This window comes from Pleurodeles waltl, chromosome 8, assembly GCF_031143425.1.
Source record: "Pleurodeles waltl isolate 20211129_DDA chromosome 8, aPleWal1.hap1.20221129, whole genome shotgun sequence".
Classification (NCBI taxonomy): Eukaryota; Metazoa; Chordata; class Amphibia; order Caudata; family Salamandridae; genus Pleurodeles; species Pleurodeles waltl.
In genome coordinates, this window is record NC_090447.1 from 1,315,701,037 (window position 1) to 1,315,718,850 (window position 17,814).

The 17,814-nt window shown below is 41.0% G+C and overlaps 1 protein-coding gene across 1 annotated transcript in view; it reads left to right on the forward strand.

Moving 5' to 3' along the window:
* The window catches only part of ARHGAP20 (Rho GTPase activating protein 20), a 252,881-nt gene extending 236,169 nt beyond the window's left edge, over positions 1–16,712 (forward strand). Inside the window, exons 13-15 of the mRNA XM_069202303.1 lie at positions 4,034–4,223; positions 11,254–11,365; positions 13,887–16,712. Of these exons, the coding sequence (XP_069058404.1) occupies positions 4,034–4,223; positions 11,254–11,365; positions 13,887–15,787 (2,203 nt within the window). The 3' untranslated portion in view covers positions 15,788–16,712. The remainder of the gene's footprint in view (positions 1–4,033; positions 4,224–11,253; positions 11,366–13,886) is intronic.
* Positions 16,713–17,814: the final 1,102 nt, after the last annotated feature.

Below are 17,814 nucleotides of genomic sequence, written 5' to 3' on the forward strand. Positions count from 1 at the left end.
CAAAGTGGGGTGGGGTCAGCAAGTCTCACTGACTCCATCTTACTCTGTAGTGAGATAAGGAGAGTCCTTCTCTCATTGGCTGGCCTTTGCCAAATGTGAAAAATCAAATTGTTGTTTATAATATGGACACTTGTGCAATGATTGACCTCTCCTCATTGAGAGTGATCGACAAGTTTTAGGTTAGCAATAATAATGGCACTTGTGAGTTACTAAGAGAGCAAGGTCAAAGAAATAGGAGTTAAGAAACCTCTCTGGTGCCTAGCTGCATTATGTTTTGGAATCACTCAAGTATAACCAGTTGACAGGCATCTTGTGGTTAACAAGTGTTAGGCAGTTCACAACGAAGTGCTAACCCCTAGGCCTCGAAAGATGCAGATGCGAATTGCCTTTAATTGTCCAGTCATTTGAAGCCAAAGGTGCAACTGTTAAGGGCTTGTCCAGATCTGTTGTTTAATGTAGGAGTTGAAAAAGCTCGAAAGTAGGCCACGGTCTTAGTGGACACTAATAGGAATGTTGAGAGCCTTTCATGCAGACTGCAGCAATTACTTTTTGCCATACTTGATGGAGTTGAAGTGACTTGGAAACACTCTTTTGTTTGTTAGGTCATCTAAATTGTGATAAGGTGCTCCTTGCTGTACATTATAAAGATATTACAAGTCACTGAGGAGTTCAGTGGACATATAGAGGAACAAGACCAATAATAGTTATTTTATAAGGTCATGGAACTTCGACGAGACTTGCAAGATTATTTTAACATATGGTAGATGGTATTTTATTCCTTTAAATGCATAATTAAACTATCTCCCTCCCCACAACTGGTTAAATTACGGTTGTGCCTCTCTTTCCTATGTAAGAGGCAGTAAGTTCATAGATTTAAACAAGAAGAGTAATATCTGTAGTGTGAAACTAAACACACCAAAAAGAAGTTAGTAGTTTTTTGCAAAAAAATATTGGTATTAAGTGTAAAGTCAGTCAGATTAAGAAAATTCTGTAACACAATGTGTCACATGCAGAGTCCATCTTTGCTGTAATTACAATTAGTGTGGAACAAAGTAAACACCTGACCTTAAATAGCTCCTTTCAGCAGATGGTTCATTTTTAGAAAAACAGATCAGAAGAAAAGCTACTCCTGATTTTATTGTTTAAACTGCAGCTGTAATTATGCTCTGTGTCCTTCCTTTCGCCTTGGCTGCTGGGTCTGGCATTAAGCATTTTGACATCGCAACTCAACTGTATGATGTCAAAACTTGACTCTAACAAAGAAATTAGAGACGGGCTTTCATGTAGGGATTGCAGGATCCCATATGTTATAGCACTGTGCGGTAAATCTTATTCCCTTGCTGGTAGAATTCTGCCTTGCTGTAAGCAATGCATATTACCTTCCATAATGTGCATGTGCACCTCTCCTGTCTACTGCTTTTACTTCGGAAGCACTTGCATCTTTGGGAGGAAGCTGATGAATTGGGAAACTGGGAGCTAAATACAGTGTTCATCATCAAAAAAAAAACTTTATTCGATTGATTTTAACAATCATAAAAGTCACTGTACATAGAAACGATATTCGAAAGAAGAGAATACTAAAAATGCATATAAATATGGATACAACCAGATAAGAGAATAAAAGAGAAGAAATTAAAAGAAGTTAATAAACAATTGGGTTAAAACAGTTGGGGTGATCTCAGATATAATGCTTAAAAATCTCGCTCATTTACCTCAAGGTATGATCTGGCCTTAATCACTGAACACAGGAATAAGGCTAATCTATTGCAAACCATGATAGACGGAAGAGACAAAAGATACAAAAAAGCTGGGCGACATTGTTTAAAATGCATTAATTTTAAAAGTGGTGTCACATACATTTTCCTAAGAATAAAATAATATTTACAAAAAAGGAGTGTGTGCATTGTATTTTGATCAGAAACATTATCGCAAGGGCATTTTTCCAGTTGTCGAGACCAGTCATTAGTCAAGGGAAAGCTAACGAGGCGATGAAAGGACTCTAGTCTCAAACGCGTAAGGACGAACCGATGTCTTGGGTTCAGAACATTACATAAGTATGGTTCCATACCATTCGTTTGCTGTATCATATGATTTCTCCTGACACTGTTTATTTGCCTCCACATCCCATCTCGATTCGGTCAGGTGGGTGAGGCAAATGTTTTTCAAGTCTTTCCTGGAAATTGTTTTCAATTCATCTGGGGTAGAATACAACTCAGGGTGGTCTAGTTTAGTAAGAAAATTCTTTATGTAATTTAGCCATGAGATTTTGAGCGAGTGAGTAAGTGCTAGGGCATCTCCTATGATAGCCCTATTCAGCCTCGCAGGGTCAGAGGTCCATACTTTATGCCAAAGTAAAATTGGTTGAACACGAATAAGATCTGTAAGGTATGTTACTTCCATTTCTGAGTGGCATACTAATGTTGAGGTTGATTGCGGAACGCTTAGGACTGTTTTCAGAAAAGCGTTTTCAGTCAGCTGTAGGGTAGTGCAGTCCCGGTAACCCCAAAGTCCTGCCCCATACAGTGCTACTGAAACGCATTTCGCATGGTAAAGAGTCATCATATCTTTAGGAGTTGCTCTCCCCACCCTTTTAGAAAAGTTTTTTATCGCCATAACGGTTTTTGTGAATAGCAGTTTTCTCGCTTTTATAGCTTGTACCCATGTGCCTTTGTCGTCGAACACAATACCTAAGTACGAGAATGTCCCTGTATCGGCCAGTTTCACGCCTTTTAGGTCAATATGACAATTCTTTATGCGACTTCTGGAGTATGTCATTGAAAAGGTTTTAGTGTGATTAATTTTAAGACCCAAGGCATCCATACAATTATCAAAGGTTGTTACTAATCTTTGCAAAGCGATTGGGGTGCGGGCCATCAAAACAGCATCATCAGCATACAGGATGCAGTGTTAATATTCGGCTGTGGTAAGCGGGCCACCATGCAGTCTTCCCATCGTGTGTAACTTCCGGACAACATGGAGAATAACCATACATGTTTCTGCTTCTGTTTACCACCTCTTTTGTTCTCCTGGTAACCAGGGACTGGGCTATCACAAAGTGCTGTTGTAATTCCATTGCCACCGAAAATCTGCTGCAGCAATAAAAGTGTGCAGTAACCAAAGTACTTCTCCGCGGACTTATAACCAGGTGCGGCGCTGGGGCAGCTCCTCCGCTAAGGCAGAGGAGTGTCGCCCCGCTGGATTTACCAAAAATAAAAAAATAAAATGATAATAATGTACACTACGTTATTATCATTTTATTTTTCGTTACGGGGTAGGGCTTGAGGGAGGGCTATGTGCACACAAAGTGCGCAAGTCTTTTTGGTTGGCCGTTTTGGGCCGGCCAAAAAGACATGCGCACTTTGTATGTTCTCTACCCGGCTGTATAGTACAGCCAGGTAATGAACATGCGCAGGCTCCCACTCCCAGTCTGAGCGGTGAACCAGGCCGCAAAGACCAATCACGACGCTGCAGTCAGCAGCGTTGTGGTTGGCTGGGAGCCTTTGCAGCTGGGAAGAGGACGAAGTGATGATGAACGTCTCTCCCCTCAAAGGTAAGTGTTTTTTTTAATTTAAATGTACCCTCGTCCCTTCGCACCCTGTCCCTCCCCTCCACCCCTGTTAAGTAGCAGCCGCCACTGCTTATAACACCCATGAGTAGCTGAACCGACTGTTGTGGAACAGTGCCAACATGCTGCTTCTTGCAGTGCCACAAAACCAACCCACAATGCACGACTTATACATTGGCAGAACAGCTATATAACCAGCGAAGGCTGACCCGTACAGATGGGAGGTTCCTTGTTCTAGGAACTGTGGGTTATTAAAACGGTAGTGCTGCCTCTCCAACTTTCCATGACGTCGGCGTTGTGTTGAAGATCTTTGTTTTACAAGGAGTAATCTCGTGCGCTCATTGAGTTTATAGGCAGTCTGACTAACTTGAATGACTTTGTTTTCGCTCCGAGGCATGGACAGAGGTTTAAAGTTAATGTTTTCCCATCACAAGTCGCCTTGACTCATGCTCTGCTTTGTGTTCTCAGGCTAATCGAGCAACTCCCACGACCAAATGTCACCCTCTTGCGTTACCTGTTCGGAGTTTTGCGCACCATAGAGGGCCATTCGCAAACGAACCAGATGACGGCATTCAACCTGGCAGTCTGCATTGCTCCCAGCATGCTCTGGCTGCCCACCCCATCCAGCCCCGAGGTGGAGAGCGACTTCACCAAAAAGGTAACATGCAGTTTGCTCTGGTGGCAAAGTCCACAGGGATGTTTTTCGATTCTGTTGGGAATGTGTCTTTCGATATTTTGTTCTGTAGTGACCCTGCTCTGTGTATGTTCAGGTGTACACGTTTGAGAAGCACTATTTTAAAGGACGTGATTGTGAAAAAGTAACTTTTTGTTACTTGATGACCAGTTGCGACCATTCTCACAAAGTAAAGAATTAACCACTGCAGTGCCGGGATGCATTTTGCCTGCCCAGTTCTCGATGGCAACTGGGCAGTTATTGCAACAAGTTTTGCCTCTTGTTGATGGGACTTCAAGAACTAAATGTTACCGCAAGCTCACAGAATTCCAATACCAAACTGTTTCAGTTTTGCCTCTCTCCAAGAACAAACTGTTTTAGTTTTGCCTCTCAGTGTGGTGAGTTTTAAATAATTCTTTATTTTTATCTAGCACTCAATACATTACTTCTTCTGTTTCTAACCGCAGTAGGTAACAGATGTTAATTATACCCAATGTAATCCCACTCAATTTATCGACCTTGGAAGGACGACAGGCTAAGTCAGTCTTACTGGCTTTCGAACTTGTCATCTGCCTGTCATTGTGTGTTTCAGCAACTTTTCAAGGGGAGGAAAGGGTGAACGCTCCGATGCAGGAAACACGTGAAGGAAGCACAGTGAATATAATATCCATGCAGTGTTTAGCCTGATTAGTTTTATTCGCTAGAAGAGGTTCTGTAAGATAGTAAAAAATAAAAAAATAAAAATCTGTCTAACCTCGCAGTAAGTCCTGTTCAGCTCTTTCCATGCAAGCTGTCTGGCTTTTCTTGGTGAACTGTGCTCACTACTAAGGGTGTGATGCAGATTCATAAGTTGCATGTATAGTTGGGAAACTTTGGCCTTCACTACTCATTTTATGGAGTAAGGATCTCGAACACTTGGCTACTTGAGATATTTTTCATATGATGATTAGAGCGAATCTAATACAGAAGTCATCATTTCTTCCCTACCCCTTAGGTTAAGCATTTTGCAGAAGCTGCTACTGTTGAAGTTTGTGGGAGCTTCTGATGCAGTCTTCTGCAGATAATATCCCCATAATCTAACAATGGCAGTACCATCACTTTCTCTTTTGCTGGAGCAGAAGAAAGGGGGATATGTTTCTGCCCACTTTTAAGGACTAACTAAATGTAGATGCTTTTTACCACAGGGCTACCTTTTCACATTTGTTAGGTATATTGCCCAGATATTTCTAAAAAGGCATTTGTTTTGATTGGAAGAAGCGATTTTCAAATACCTAGAAGTCACCTTTGTGTTGTTTGCTTGGGACCTTTCAGACCTCCCACTTGTTCGGCATCGAGTGTGGGCTCAGCAGGTTGCGTTTTGGGCTGGGGTATTGAGTAAGCCCCTCCGCCCAATTCATTTTGCTGTGAAACAATGCGAAGGAGGAGTCAATAGCAATAATGTAGCGTTATCACCAGCTGCCAAGGGCTATAACAGTTGTTAAGGGCCCTCTTCCATTGTTATGGGCCTAAGCCACAGGCGAGGGCCTATAACTTAGAAAGGGCCTGTAGCAAGCAGCACAGTCTGAGGCAGGAAGGCTATAATGTTTTAGAAGAGTCTACCAGCTGAGGGTAGGGAGTTCTAAAACAAACAGAGAGAAACAGGTGCTGTTGGAGGCGAAAGTTTGTAGCAACCATTTATCGACCCTGAGCCAATTCCTTATCAATGGATTGGCTCAGGGCCAACATTCTTCCAACATTCTAATGTTTTAAATCAGGATTGTAGTCCACAGCTGAGGACAATAATGGTTGCCCCTAACCAGAGGCAGCTCATGCCCAAAACAAGGGAGAGAGACTTAAATAAATGTTATGGTACTGAGGAAGAATGACTATAACGCTGGTAGAGCACTCCACCTACTGGGAGTGAGTCATTCTAAATTTAAAAAGGGAGAAACAGAAAAACAACATTGGAATGTTGGAGCAGAATGTCTGCATCAGCCATTAATGGCTCTAAACAATATATTGCCTCGGGTGGAACTCGCACTGTTCCAATTTTCTAATACTGCGTCATTAACTATCAAACATTCCTCTAGTATTTTTTGGGGTGGTTCACCTACTTTGAACAGAAGTAACCTGCATTGATAGGGACTCATTATCAGCCCGTAAGTGTTGTTAGGCATTATTCCTTTAATTTAGGCACTCGCATTAGAAGCTGAGCTTTACATTTGTTTGGTTTTGCAGAGTTTGTATTGCACTGGGTTCCTAGTGCAAGAATAAATCTGCATGCAAAGTTGCTGTGCTCTTGTCACAGAGCATATTGAAATGCAGAGCACAAGCCCCTCATTGAGCATATCCAAGCAGAGTTGCTACAGGCACACATTAAAAGTGTGATTATTTCTATCATGGAACTGTGTGGTAAGTGAGGTTAACTACATAATATGAAGTACTAAACTGATAATACATATTACAAAGGTAGTTGTAAAAGCTGCTCTAATTTTTTCTGTCTGTCTATCCATCTGTTTAAGTATCTGTCTATCTCTCTCTCTCTATCGATCGATCAATCTATCTATCTTCATGGTGTTCAAGCATTCCTGTTACCTCACAACCCATTTTGGCAAATAATTTGGCAAATGACTTGTGAAAAAGGTCTCCAGCACATTTGCAGTTCAGCCTCTTCTGGCCTTGTAGTCCCAATCGTTGCTTTTTCCTTGACATTTTCAAAACGCGTCTTCTGAGACACAGAGCAAATTGTGTCCGGCATTTACCAGGTATTACTACTGTTAAATCCAAAGGGTTCTGTGCATTTGCCTGCATCATTAGTCAGGTCTTTAGCATTCACTAGTGATCCTGCTCTCAAAATTATCCCTCACATCAAAATAAATCCTCATTTCCACATGTTAAAGAAATAAAACTCTTAATTTCTCCCAAGTCTCTGAAGTTAGTGGTGCATTCTCTAGTCATCTCGAGATAAAGGCTTATGCAATCCCATATTTGCCATAGTCCCCCAGTCACACTTGGTTGGCTCCAATCAACTAGCTATTTCACTCTGCTTCCAGACTGGTTCATAAAGCAAAAAACAAAATCAACACATCCCTATTTATTAACAATCTCCGTTAGTTTCCAGTCTGTTCAAGGATCTCCTTTAAGTTGTGTGCCCTCACTAATAAAGTCACACATGACCACAGTCCTATGTGCTTAGCTGGTTTCTTACCCATCTCAGGAGGACTAGAGGCCTGAGAAACATGAACACTTTTTCTTCTAGAAACCCCCAGGTTCAAATCCTTACTAGCCACAAAAATCTCTTTCGCTGGAGGAGCTCCTGCAGCATGACATTTGCTCCTCATTAATCCTGAAAGACCACAACCCAGCTGGCCTTCAGACGTCACCTCAAAACACATCTGTTCAAACAAATCCAACTGCAAGACTAACAGATGTTTTTCTTACAGCTAGTCAGTCCAGCTTCCTACCTAGCCTTCGTTGGCCATGACTTTGTAATTCTGGAATCGTTACTTTTGCTCCCGTACCGTATCTTTGTTATTCCTTGGTATAAGTTATCCTTGTGCATGAGGCACCCACACACCTTTTTGGTGCTGTCTGCGCCTGGTAAATACTCTGATAAAAAAAGAAATTATAAAAATACAGTAAGTTAAATTACTGCAGCGAATGCACTTTTTTCTTTATATTTATTTGTTTCTCCTTGAGGAAAACCCTTTTGGTTGTAGCAGAAACCTTTCCTTCACCCTTGCCAATTTTGGGAGAGTATCCTGCTCCTTCCCACCATGAAAAGGAATTCATGCTGCCACTGAAAGGAGACATTTGTCATGGGTAGGAGTAATACTTGCGCCCAGAATCTAAAACCAAGAAACGTTTATGAATTCCAACAAACATGAGTTTGTGGCTGCATGCAGTTATCCCCACACTGAAGCATCAACGACTCTTTCCTGGAAAAATATGTATTCACGGCTAAGACGTCATGCTGGCTTATTTGTAAGGGGCCTGCAGGTCACAAGCAAACATCCAAACAAAACTTTTAAAAAGAACTACGAGCGTTGTTGAGTTGGGATATAAAACACGATTTGAACGCCTGCAGCCAGGGCCTGACTTTCCTCTATACCACCAACCTCCCCCGGTTTTCTTTGAAGCAGCTTTTCTTAAAGTTTCCGCCTTCATCTGGACCATTTCTGCCTTTTGCGTTTGGCTGTGGACCGTCCCTCTCCCAACCTCGCAAAGCGGGACAGTGTTTTTATTTCTCACCGGATCTACCACCACACCAATTAACGACTAACATTAATTTCCAGGTTTTTTATGTCTTTCCGTTCTTCCCAATATCATGTTTGATTTGAATGTTCCTGGTATTCATTTATTTGGTAGCTACTGCACATTGTTTTTTGCCTTTTCACACACATTGCCATTCTCTCAAGGTTGGTGAAGTGCAAACATCTGAGCAGGAAGCCTTCAACTCACCTCTAAGTGCAATTGCTTCCCAAGGCCAAGTTGCTGTTGGGTGGTGTGTCCCACTAGAGACCACTCGTCTTCTTCTGCCTTCTGTGGTGATTGTGCTGCTTTCTAACTGGCCCAGTTTCTCAGGGAGATGTGTACTTTCCTTGCTTTCTGAATAACACTTTTAATAGATAGCTGAGCTAAAGTGTATCTATCCTTAGCGTCTCGATTGCTGAGCATGGGCTCTGGTGTCATTATGAAGGTTGGCGGTTTTGGCTGCAGGTTGATATGGAGGGCAGGCACTTCACACCAGAACAGTTATGTCTTAGCAGCGGGTGTTTCCCGGTGCCACTTTTGTGTTGGTCACATGTTCAGTGACGCGTGCGCCTGTACGTTGTCATTCCGCATCACATATTTAGTTGAAAGGCTGAAGCCAAGCAAAGCTCCGTTTTCTTGTAAGATGCAACATAACATATTTATCTATTTTATAGTTTTTGTTGTGACACTTCTGGACCCCAAAGAGTGGCAAGCCACTTCATAACAGGGGTAGTGAAGAGGAACCCGCACAGCATCAGTTGAATAAAAAAGCTATATTATGTACAACAGGAAAGGCGATGAGAGCTATATACTTGTGTGGTCCACACCAGTACAGACAGTGGAGCTTTAGACTATACATGCATTTGATGCAGGTAGCCTTTGAACCAGAGCAGGAGCATAATAATAATGTACATAAGATATATGCATTTCTAGCAAGCAGAACTTACGTGAATAAGTATGAGGATCCAATTCTTATAAGCGAGCGTCAGTGCAATGGTAGGACAATAGTGGCAAGTTTATATCATCAGCAGGATAGGTTTATTGGCATGAACAAAGTGGATGTTGCTATGAAATGCTTAATAGATGGTTCTTCAGTATGACTTTGAAGATTTGCAGTTAAGGGGAAAGTCTTATAGTGGGAAGAGAACTCCAGATCCTAGGGGCATTCCCTAGAAAGGCGCGCTTGACAATGGATATTTAGTTGAATCGAGTACCCGTATTGCATTGTAACTATTAATTACTTATTTTCTTACTTTAGATTTGAGAATTAAAGCATGCATGCAATGGTACTTCTGTAACAAGGGCATAACTGAATAGCAATAGAATGTTGAACAGTCTGCATCAGCCCCAAGATACAATTCTTAATTGTTTACCATTGGCAGGATTAAGCTTCCACCCATGTCCATGTGATGACAATCACTGAAAAAATATAGATTACAAAAGTATAAACTGCCAACATATTGGCATGCACTAATATCTCCCTATACTAATCTTAATCTAAATCTTAAATCCTCATAAACTCACTTTCCACCTCCTTTAGGAAGGGGGTAATTTGATCTTCTGAGTCAGCAAGGGAGAATCTGAGGGAGAACCTTTATTCTAGCATAATTGATGGCAGAGACTGGATATTGGAATTAGGAGCATTTGGAAAACCCTTATAGAGCAATATTTGTGTGGTGGAGATTTTGCCAGTCTATCTTTTTCAATCTGTTTAGACCGGTTACCTGTTTCAGCCTACAACAGGAGACCTCAATGCCATCAAAAGATATCTAAACTGACATGGAACAAGAAAAGTTAAATAATATAGAAGGATACAGTGCTTAATTTGAGCCGGTGGTCGCCGGTGCTCGGCACCAGCACTTAATTGCCAACACTGGGGCTTGCAACAGTCTGCTATGCACTGGTGCTGTCTGTCTAATCTAGAGATGAGCACAAAAACAGACGTGTATTAATTCAATATACATTAAAATGACTATTGCCAACCGCCTAAGCCATTATCATAGCTTAGGGGGCTTGTAATAGTCTGAGAAGTCACACTTGTAGGTGTGTGATTGTTAGTAGTTGTATTGATACGAAGATTGGCAGCACTGTCTGAAAGTAATGTGTGGTGCAAGCTACAGTGGCCACTGATGAGGGCCCTGACACTTATAGTTTTACAAATTAAGCACTGCAAGGATACAACATTTTGTAGGCATGGAAGATTTTCTCTTGGAGTGTATATGTGTGGTTAAATCAACAAACCTACCCCAAACTAAGACTTCCAAAAAAATACAGTCTTTAACTCTCTGGATGTTTGGCACAATCGTAAATGCACAAAAATGGCTGGTTTTATTTTTTTTTGTAATTAGCTGATTTCTAATTAACTGGACTTAAAGAATGAATTGAAATATTAACTAGTATTTGCAGTCCTTGCTCATTTTCTTAAGAATGTCCTCCAGGTACAAAACTTTGCCAGACATTTTCCTAATTGTACTTGATTTTTAAATTGTAAATTGTACTTTAAATTATGCAGAGCTTAATTTATGAATATATTTAACAGTTTTATGAAAGTAAATCTCCTTGGTGAATTAGAGGCCAGCATACTCCTTGCTTTTTTAGGTATCACCCACCTTGATACTGCTGCAGTATCAGTCACTGAAGTGTAAGATACTTTATATGTGAAACCCAAAAACATATTAATGAAGATTAAATGGTGTCAGCCAAGTATAGCTGTCCAAATTTTTTCCTGTACTCCACTTCCTTCAAAACAATATATGAAATTGATGTGTTTTTCTTCTTGCAGATTTCCTTGTTTGTACAGTATCTCATTGAGAACTGCACCAAGATCTTTGGTGAGGATATCACCACTCTTTTTGGCGAATTGTCAGCAAGATGTGGAAAAGAAGATGGCTCAGGTACAATGACAATTAAAATGAAGCCCAATTTAAATTGTAGTATGTCACCATATCAACCCCTGCAATGGTGACCTGTAGATATATTGAAACCATAATATTAGCTCCAAAAATATTGGCAAGGTAATTGCAGATTTGCTCCAAAAGACACCATGAGAATATTTCAGGATTCTATATTATGCTCTCTATATTTCTACAGGTCGACATTTCAACTGTGGTGATGTGGTACAGCACTATGTCAATATCCTGAGGAATAAGTTCTTCTTCAATAGTTTTGAATAGTTTTTCCCGCATCCAGTGAAAATAGCCTTTTAATGGGAAAGTTCTTGTCACTTTTTCTGTGCAATGCCTCCCTACTTCCCACATATATATTAGGCCTGGGTGGAGTTTGTGGAGTTCTGCTACCTGAAACTCCGCAAAAGTAGCAAAACAACTCCACCTCACTACGTGGAGTTTCGCGAGAGGCGGCGTTTGGGTAAATTGCACTGTTTGTGCTGATTTTCAGTGCCAGGAGTTTCTCCCATGCTGTAAAATCAGCACGCACTGGAACACACATTACACCAGAAGGCGCTAACTTCTTTCTGCAGATGAAGCAGATTTTCTACTTAACATATTTTCAAGGCTACTTAAAAAAACAGGACAGGCCAGATATAGAACTAAGACTAAAGGCATTAGTCCTTCTTTTATGTCTGACCTGCCCCGTTTTTTTCTTCCCAAAATCTGGTCACCCTAAATTAAGAATAGTATGTCTATACTTACCTACAATTACTTACCTCATGGATATTTTCATCCTCTAAATGTTATATATGATATTCTGGTAGCTCAATATTTTACACTACACCCATATGAGAAGGCATTGAAAGAGTTAAGAGCCAGTATGGATAGTAAAACATACATATTAGGCTTTACATGATGAAGGAGAAGCCTGGATAGACACTAGTTGCTTCACCGAGAGCAGTGTCTTTTAATTTAAATCTATTTTCAGAACTATATAACTTTAAAAGGAAAGCAATACATCCAGTTTGCTATAATAAAATCAGCGTTTGAAGTGAACATACATTTGTAATTTAATTTGTTTTGAAAAATTATATTAAGTTATGGAACTTTCACAATTGGTTGTCAGTACCAATAATGAAATGGGACCATTGAATTCGCTATAGTTGATAGCGATTGCGCAGAAGAAGGCATAGAGAAGGGGTAGTTTATCACCTGTTCATGGTTATCCTTTTTATTTTAACTTCTTGTAAGTGAATTTTACCAAAGGAGATCATTAGTGAGAAGCCATAAACTGTATCAGAGGCAACTATTCAGGCTTGTGCACTTTCTCCGATGTTTTTTTCCTTTATCAATCAGGTAAGAGAATCAATATATTTCACAGAAGCTGTGTTTAAAAGGCGAGAAGCATTACCTAAGCTTTCTTTACTTTGAAAACATCTAATCTGCATAATCTCTGTGCATCTTGTTTTATTTACTTCAAATCCATGATTGTTTGAAAGAGATGTAAACACCTATGGGCGCCACCATGTTTGGGGGACGGACTTCTATGACCAAATGATTATTTGGCAGCCCCAGATGTCCACACCCTTCATGTTCCTATGTAATGAGAAAGTTAGGCTAACACCGATTTTCACATTGCCCAAAAGCCCCTCCCAGGGTCGGACTGGCCTATAGGGCAATGGTCTGATAGATCGGTCTGTGGGCTGGTTATTTAACAGTTCGTGGGCATGTTTTATGGCCAGGTGGGCTTGTGTTTACTGTTGACTTTTCTAATATTGCCATAAGCATTGTCTGCAGCAAATACAAATGCAGGCAGCCTCCCATACTTAGGAAAACACCTCTACAGAGTGTCCTAACAATTTCAAAACTGGCCTGATTCACAAAAGTGAGCCACTTTTTCAACTATCTGCTTCGCTAAGGGGCCGCTTTCATTTTGGTGCCCAGGTCTATCTCTGGGCCTAGTCCAACCCTCACCCCCCTCCACTTCAACTTCGGTCTGAGGAAAAGACAGCTTTCACAGCTGTCTCTGTGCTGTAAAGTTAGTTCCACCTAGACGTAGTAGCTGCCACGTATAGGCACTGAGCTTTCCATTTCTGTAACTAACTTCAGCTAGGCCTTGCAATTCGGGCCATGGATGGTCAGCAGTGAAAGATCCTTCCAAGTCCATGTAAGAAGTTGGTGAATGAAAATATATTTTCAAGCGTATACTTAGAAACTCACTTGCCCTGCATACAAAAGCACTTGAAAAGGGCTGCTGTATGAATGTCTCTTCTTGTACATTATTAAAGTTCTAAGGTGCCTTAAAAGTTTGACATGTTATCAGGTTGTTTCAAAATGCCGAAACTCTTGTGCTAGCTTATAAATAATAAGATGTCTTAAAATATTGCAAATACTTAGTTCTTGGTTCTATGTGATAAATTATGGAAAATGTGATTGCTCATATAGCACTACATTGATACTGTTATGAAATATTACTGAAAAACTACTTTAATCTAAAGTGTAATATTGTCTTTGATTTTTTTTTCAGATATCTGTTCCTATCAACTTATTGATTCATCATACGACAGCTTGGACAATGAGCTCAATGATGATGGTGACTCCACTGTAAGTGAACTAGCCACAAAACGTGGGCCTGACAACAGGAGCAGGGACTCAGTTTTGACTTTGAGTGACTGCGACTTGGATCAGTCTGAAGTGGATGGAATTGAACTGGAGCTTCCCCCCAGATCCAAGCCTCTGAGGATCATCACTGGTCTGCGACACAAATCTGCATCACAGGAACACTCAGAAAATGGATCCCTCTGTTCGAATACATCTGGCTATTCCTCAACGACAGTGTCCGATACACTGATGAACTTGAGGCGACATCGACGCTGCTCGGAGCCCATCGTAGGACTGCTTGCCTCCAAACTCAGCCAGCTCAGTGGGTCACATGACAGTGCTGCCCGCAAAACCAGCTGTGATGCAGTGATGTCTCACGCAGAAGCTGGCTACCTGAAACAGCTCCGTTCGTTGCAAGTAGAGGGGCAAAAACTTATTGACCGCAGTTTGACATTGGGTATTGATGTAAATAAGGGAGGTGGCGTCCCACAAGTTGAGGAGACAAAAGACACCGCAAATCAGCTTTTGCCACCTGCCCCTTTGAGACTAAATGTTTGCTTGAGGAACAGCTGTTCCAGTTTGTCTTCTCCGGGGACGTCCCCGTCAGGCTCCTCAATGAGCTCAATGGACAGCGCTTTCTCGCAGCTTTCGGACTATTCTGTCTTCACCCCGAATGAGATTTCCTCTCCTCTGGATTGTCCTTTCCGGTTGCAAAGGAAACCAGTGGAATCTTCCCATGAAAGCACCAGCTCCCATCCATGCACACAGGACGGACAGGAGGTAAGTACTTCATTGAAGCAAGGCGTCGGAAGCAGTGCACCTTGTGCTGGAAATGACAATCTCGAGTGGCCACCACAAAAGAGCCATGGCAGCCGGCACCCAAGCTCATGGCTCAGAAGCGGCGCCACAACAATGAAAAACTGGTCCCTCAGGAAAAGGGAAAAAACTAAGCACGAAGACAAAAAGCATAACTCTGGCAAAATAAACAATTGTGAGCCACGGAATGGCTCATGTGATGAACTTGAAAAGATTTATTTTGTAGAAGAAAAAATGTTGCTCAAAAATTCAGTCTCAGTGGAAATTCTACATAATCCGGAAAAAGGGGAGTTTGGCAGTCTATATTCTGACCAGGGAGTTGTGCAGCTTAACAGCCCGCCATCTTGTGACATGGAAGCTGGAGACACAAACCAGATGTTACAGGAACGCTTCATCAATCAGAGTATTGTTGACAAAAATGGAAATGGGCTGAAAGACATTGAACACAACGCAACTGCTTGTCAGTCTGCTGGCTTGAAGACTGGTAGGCCATCAGTAATAGACACAAAACACAGCCACATCCCTGAAACTGTATTCTATGGGCAGAATGTGTCTTTGTTTGCAAAGACAAAAAAAAGACAAGTGTCTGCCTTGTGCATGAAGGAAGAGGCTCAAGTTGTGAATTCTAACTTTCATCACTCTTCAGAGGTGGCATCAATGTTAAATGATCAGCGTGGACAGAGTGACGAGGACAGTACGGCTGTCATTGGAAGGGAAATAAGCGCACGTGCTGCAAGTTTCAAAAGAAATAAAGTTTTGCCTTCCAACACGAACACTACATATAAAACCACAAACAGTGCAATTGAGAAGACTTTCTGTGTATCCCCAAAGCCATCAAACACTGCGGATCTGTACTTCTTTCAACCAGATGTTCACAAATGCCTTCCCAAAAATAAAGACCCGGCTGACGATGTGCTTCAGGGGAATGGCGAGTGGCCAAAAAACTGCAGTTCTGACAATACATTCGAAGAGACGGACAAGAGGCTTTTTTCAGAGGAGTCTTATGTTTGAAAGCGCTGTGATGAGGCAATAAAGGATCTTGGCGCAAACTCCTTCCAGAAGCCGCTTATTGCAGCCTTCTCAAGGGATCTATCTGGTCATCTGCCCATAACAGTCACACACTACACTAGGCGTTGCTGGGAGGCTTTGTACAGTCGATTTCCAATGTGGGATGACACCAGTGTTGACCTTGAAACTAAGAAGTACAATAAATAGAGTAGGAGGCTAAAGAGCACTTTATTCAGAGATCCCATCAGATGCAACCATATTTATTGAACTTGAGCCACTGTTTGCTGTTGTTATGTCCTTCTCTGTCAACGTCGATTTGAAAAAAGCTTAGTAGGAGTTCTGCGGATGCCTGTGTGGGGTTGGACAAACATTGTTTTTGCTGTCCTTCCCGAAGTAGAATTTAGCACCCTTCTCTGAAAAATAAATATCCTTTATAGGTACATCTTTATTTTCTGTTGGCAACATGTTTCTAAAGTATTTTGCAGTAATCATAATCACAGATCACTGTGGGTTGAGAAGCTTGCAAACCGGTAGTGTTTCGTTTCTTTGTGTTGTTTGCTTGTTCTTGTAATAAATGCATCGTGGCTAGTTGTGCAGTTGCTTTAAATTTGCACAGTGTATTATTGCAGGCAAAACATTTTTTTATTTGTTCACCATATAGATCATTTAATAATATATTTGAAGTAATTATGTATCTAAAATGCTTTTTGAGTTTCTATAATGTCATGATACCTTTTTGGCGGTATTAAATATTTGTGTATTTTTGTACTTGCAGAAAATGCTGCTAACTTTATAAGTTGTGTGTGTTGTTGAGGCACTGATAAAGTGTTTGTATTTTATAATGTATATTGAATAAAACCCAATCTGTCATGACGTAAACCACATTTTAAAGTATTACATATGTTCCAATAAAGAAAGATAAAATGCTTTTTTGTGTGTCCATTTTCTTCTCCTGATCAAGATTCAAGAACAGATAATCAGACACAAGTGAAAATGAAATTTCCCTTTGGGAATTTTCCTTACAATTTTCCTTACAACTCACAGCGGATTTTACCAGCCTGTGGTGACCGAGGTTCTTCGATCTGGCACAAAATCAGATAATTTAAGAATTAAAGCAGGTAATTTGCATAACTACATAACACTGAATAAAATCTAAAAAGGGTCAAGGGCTTCATAAGGAACAGAATAAATAGTTCTGGCATGCAAGATCCCAATTTGCAAGATGAATCCTCAATGACAACAAGCTCACAAAATCACCACCAACAAATAGAAAACAAATCCTGGACGCCCCCATTGCCAAAGAAGGAATACTTCTTAACTCTATTTCTCAGGTCAAAGTGAACAAAGTTTCTGTGAGAGGATATTCTGGTATGCACTCGGAGTCACTGACTTTCGTATTTAACTCCTTTCATTGGATAGAGTGGGGACAAATATCGTGATGGACGTGGCAGTGTCGGTGATTTTAAAACCGTACAAAACCAAGTAGAGTGTTGGTGGTATAAACACCAATGGCGCACATGGTTCACTAAAGGCCTGGCATCAACATTAACTTGTATATTTCCAAATTGACTGGTCAATAACAGAGGCAGGCCCATGATGCATTGGGTAAATAGTAGATCATATTAAGTGTTTTAAAAAGGGTGACTTGCATACTGGTATTGTTAGATGCTAAGTTGTTCGGGTGATTTTTAATTTAACAAAGTTGTCAGCAAATTTAGACCTCCACTTTAGGCAGATTTTAATCAATTACCAGAAGCCCACTTCAGTTCTCTAAACTTCTGCTTTTTCACTTTCTTTCTGATCCCTGCCAGACTGCCTGGGAGAGGAATGAAGCGGGTCTGAACCATTGTGCCTATTCTCCAGCTTAGCACACAGGCCTTTAATGTGCTCGCCCATTGATACTCAAAGTACGGCCCGGGGGCTGCATGCGGCCCTTCAGACCTTTTCATGTGGCCCCCTGGTCAACAGAAGCACTGGCTTGCTGTGTCCTCCACACAGCATTAACATTAAAAAGATGTTAAAAAAACAGG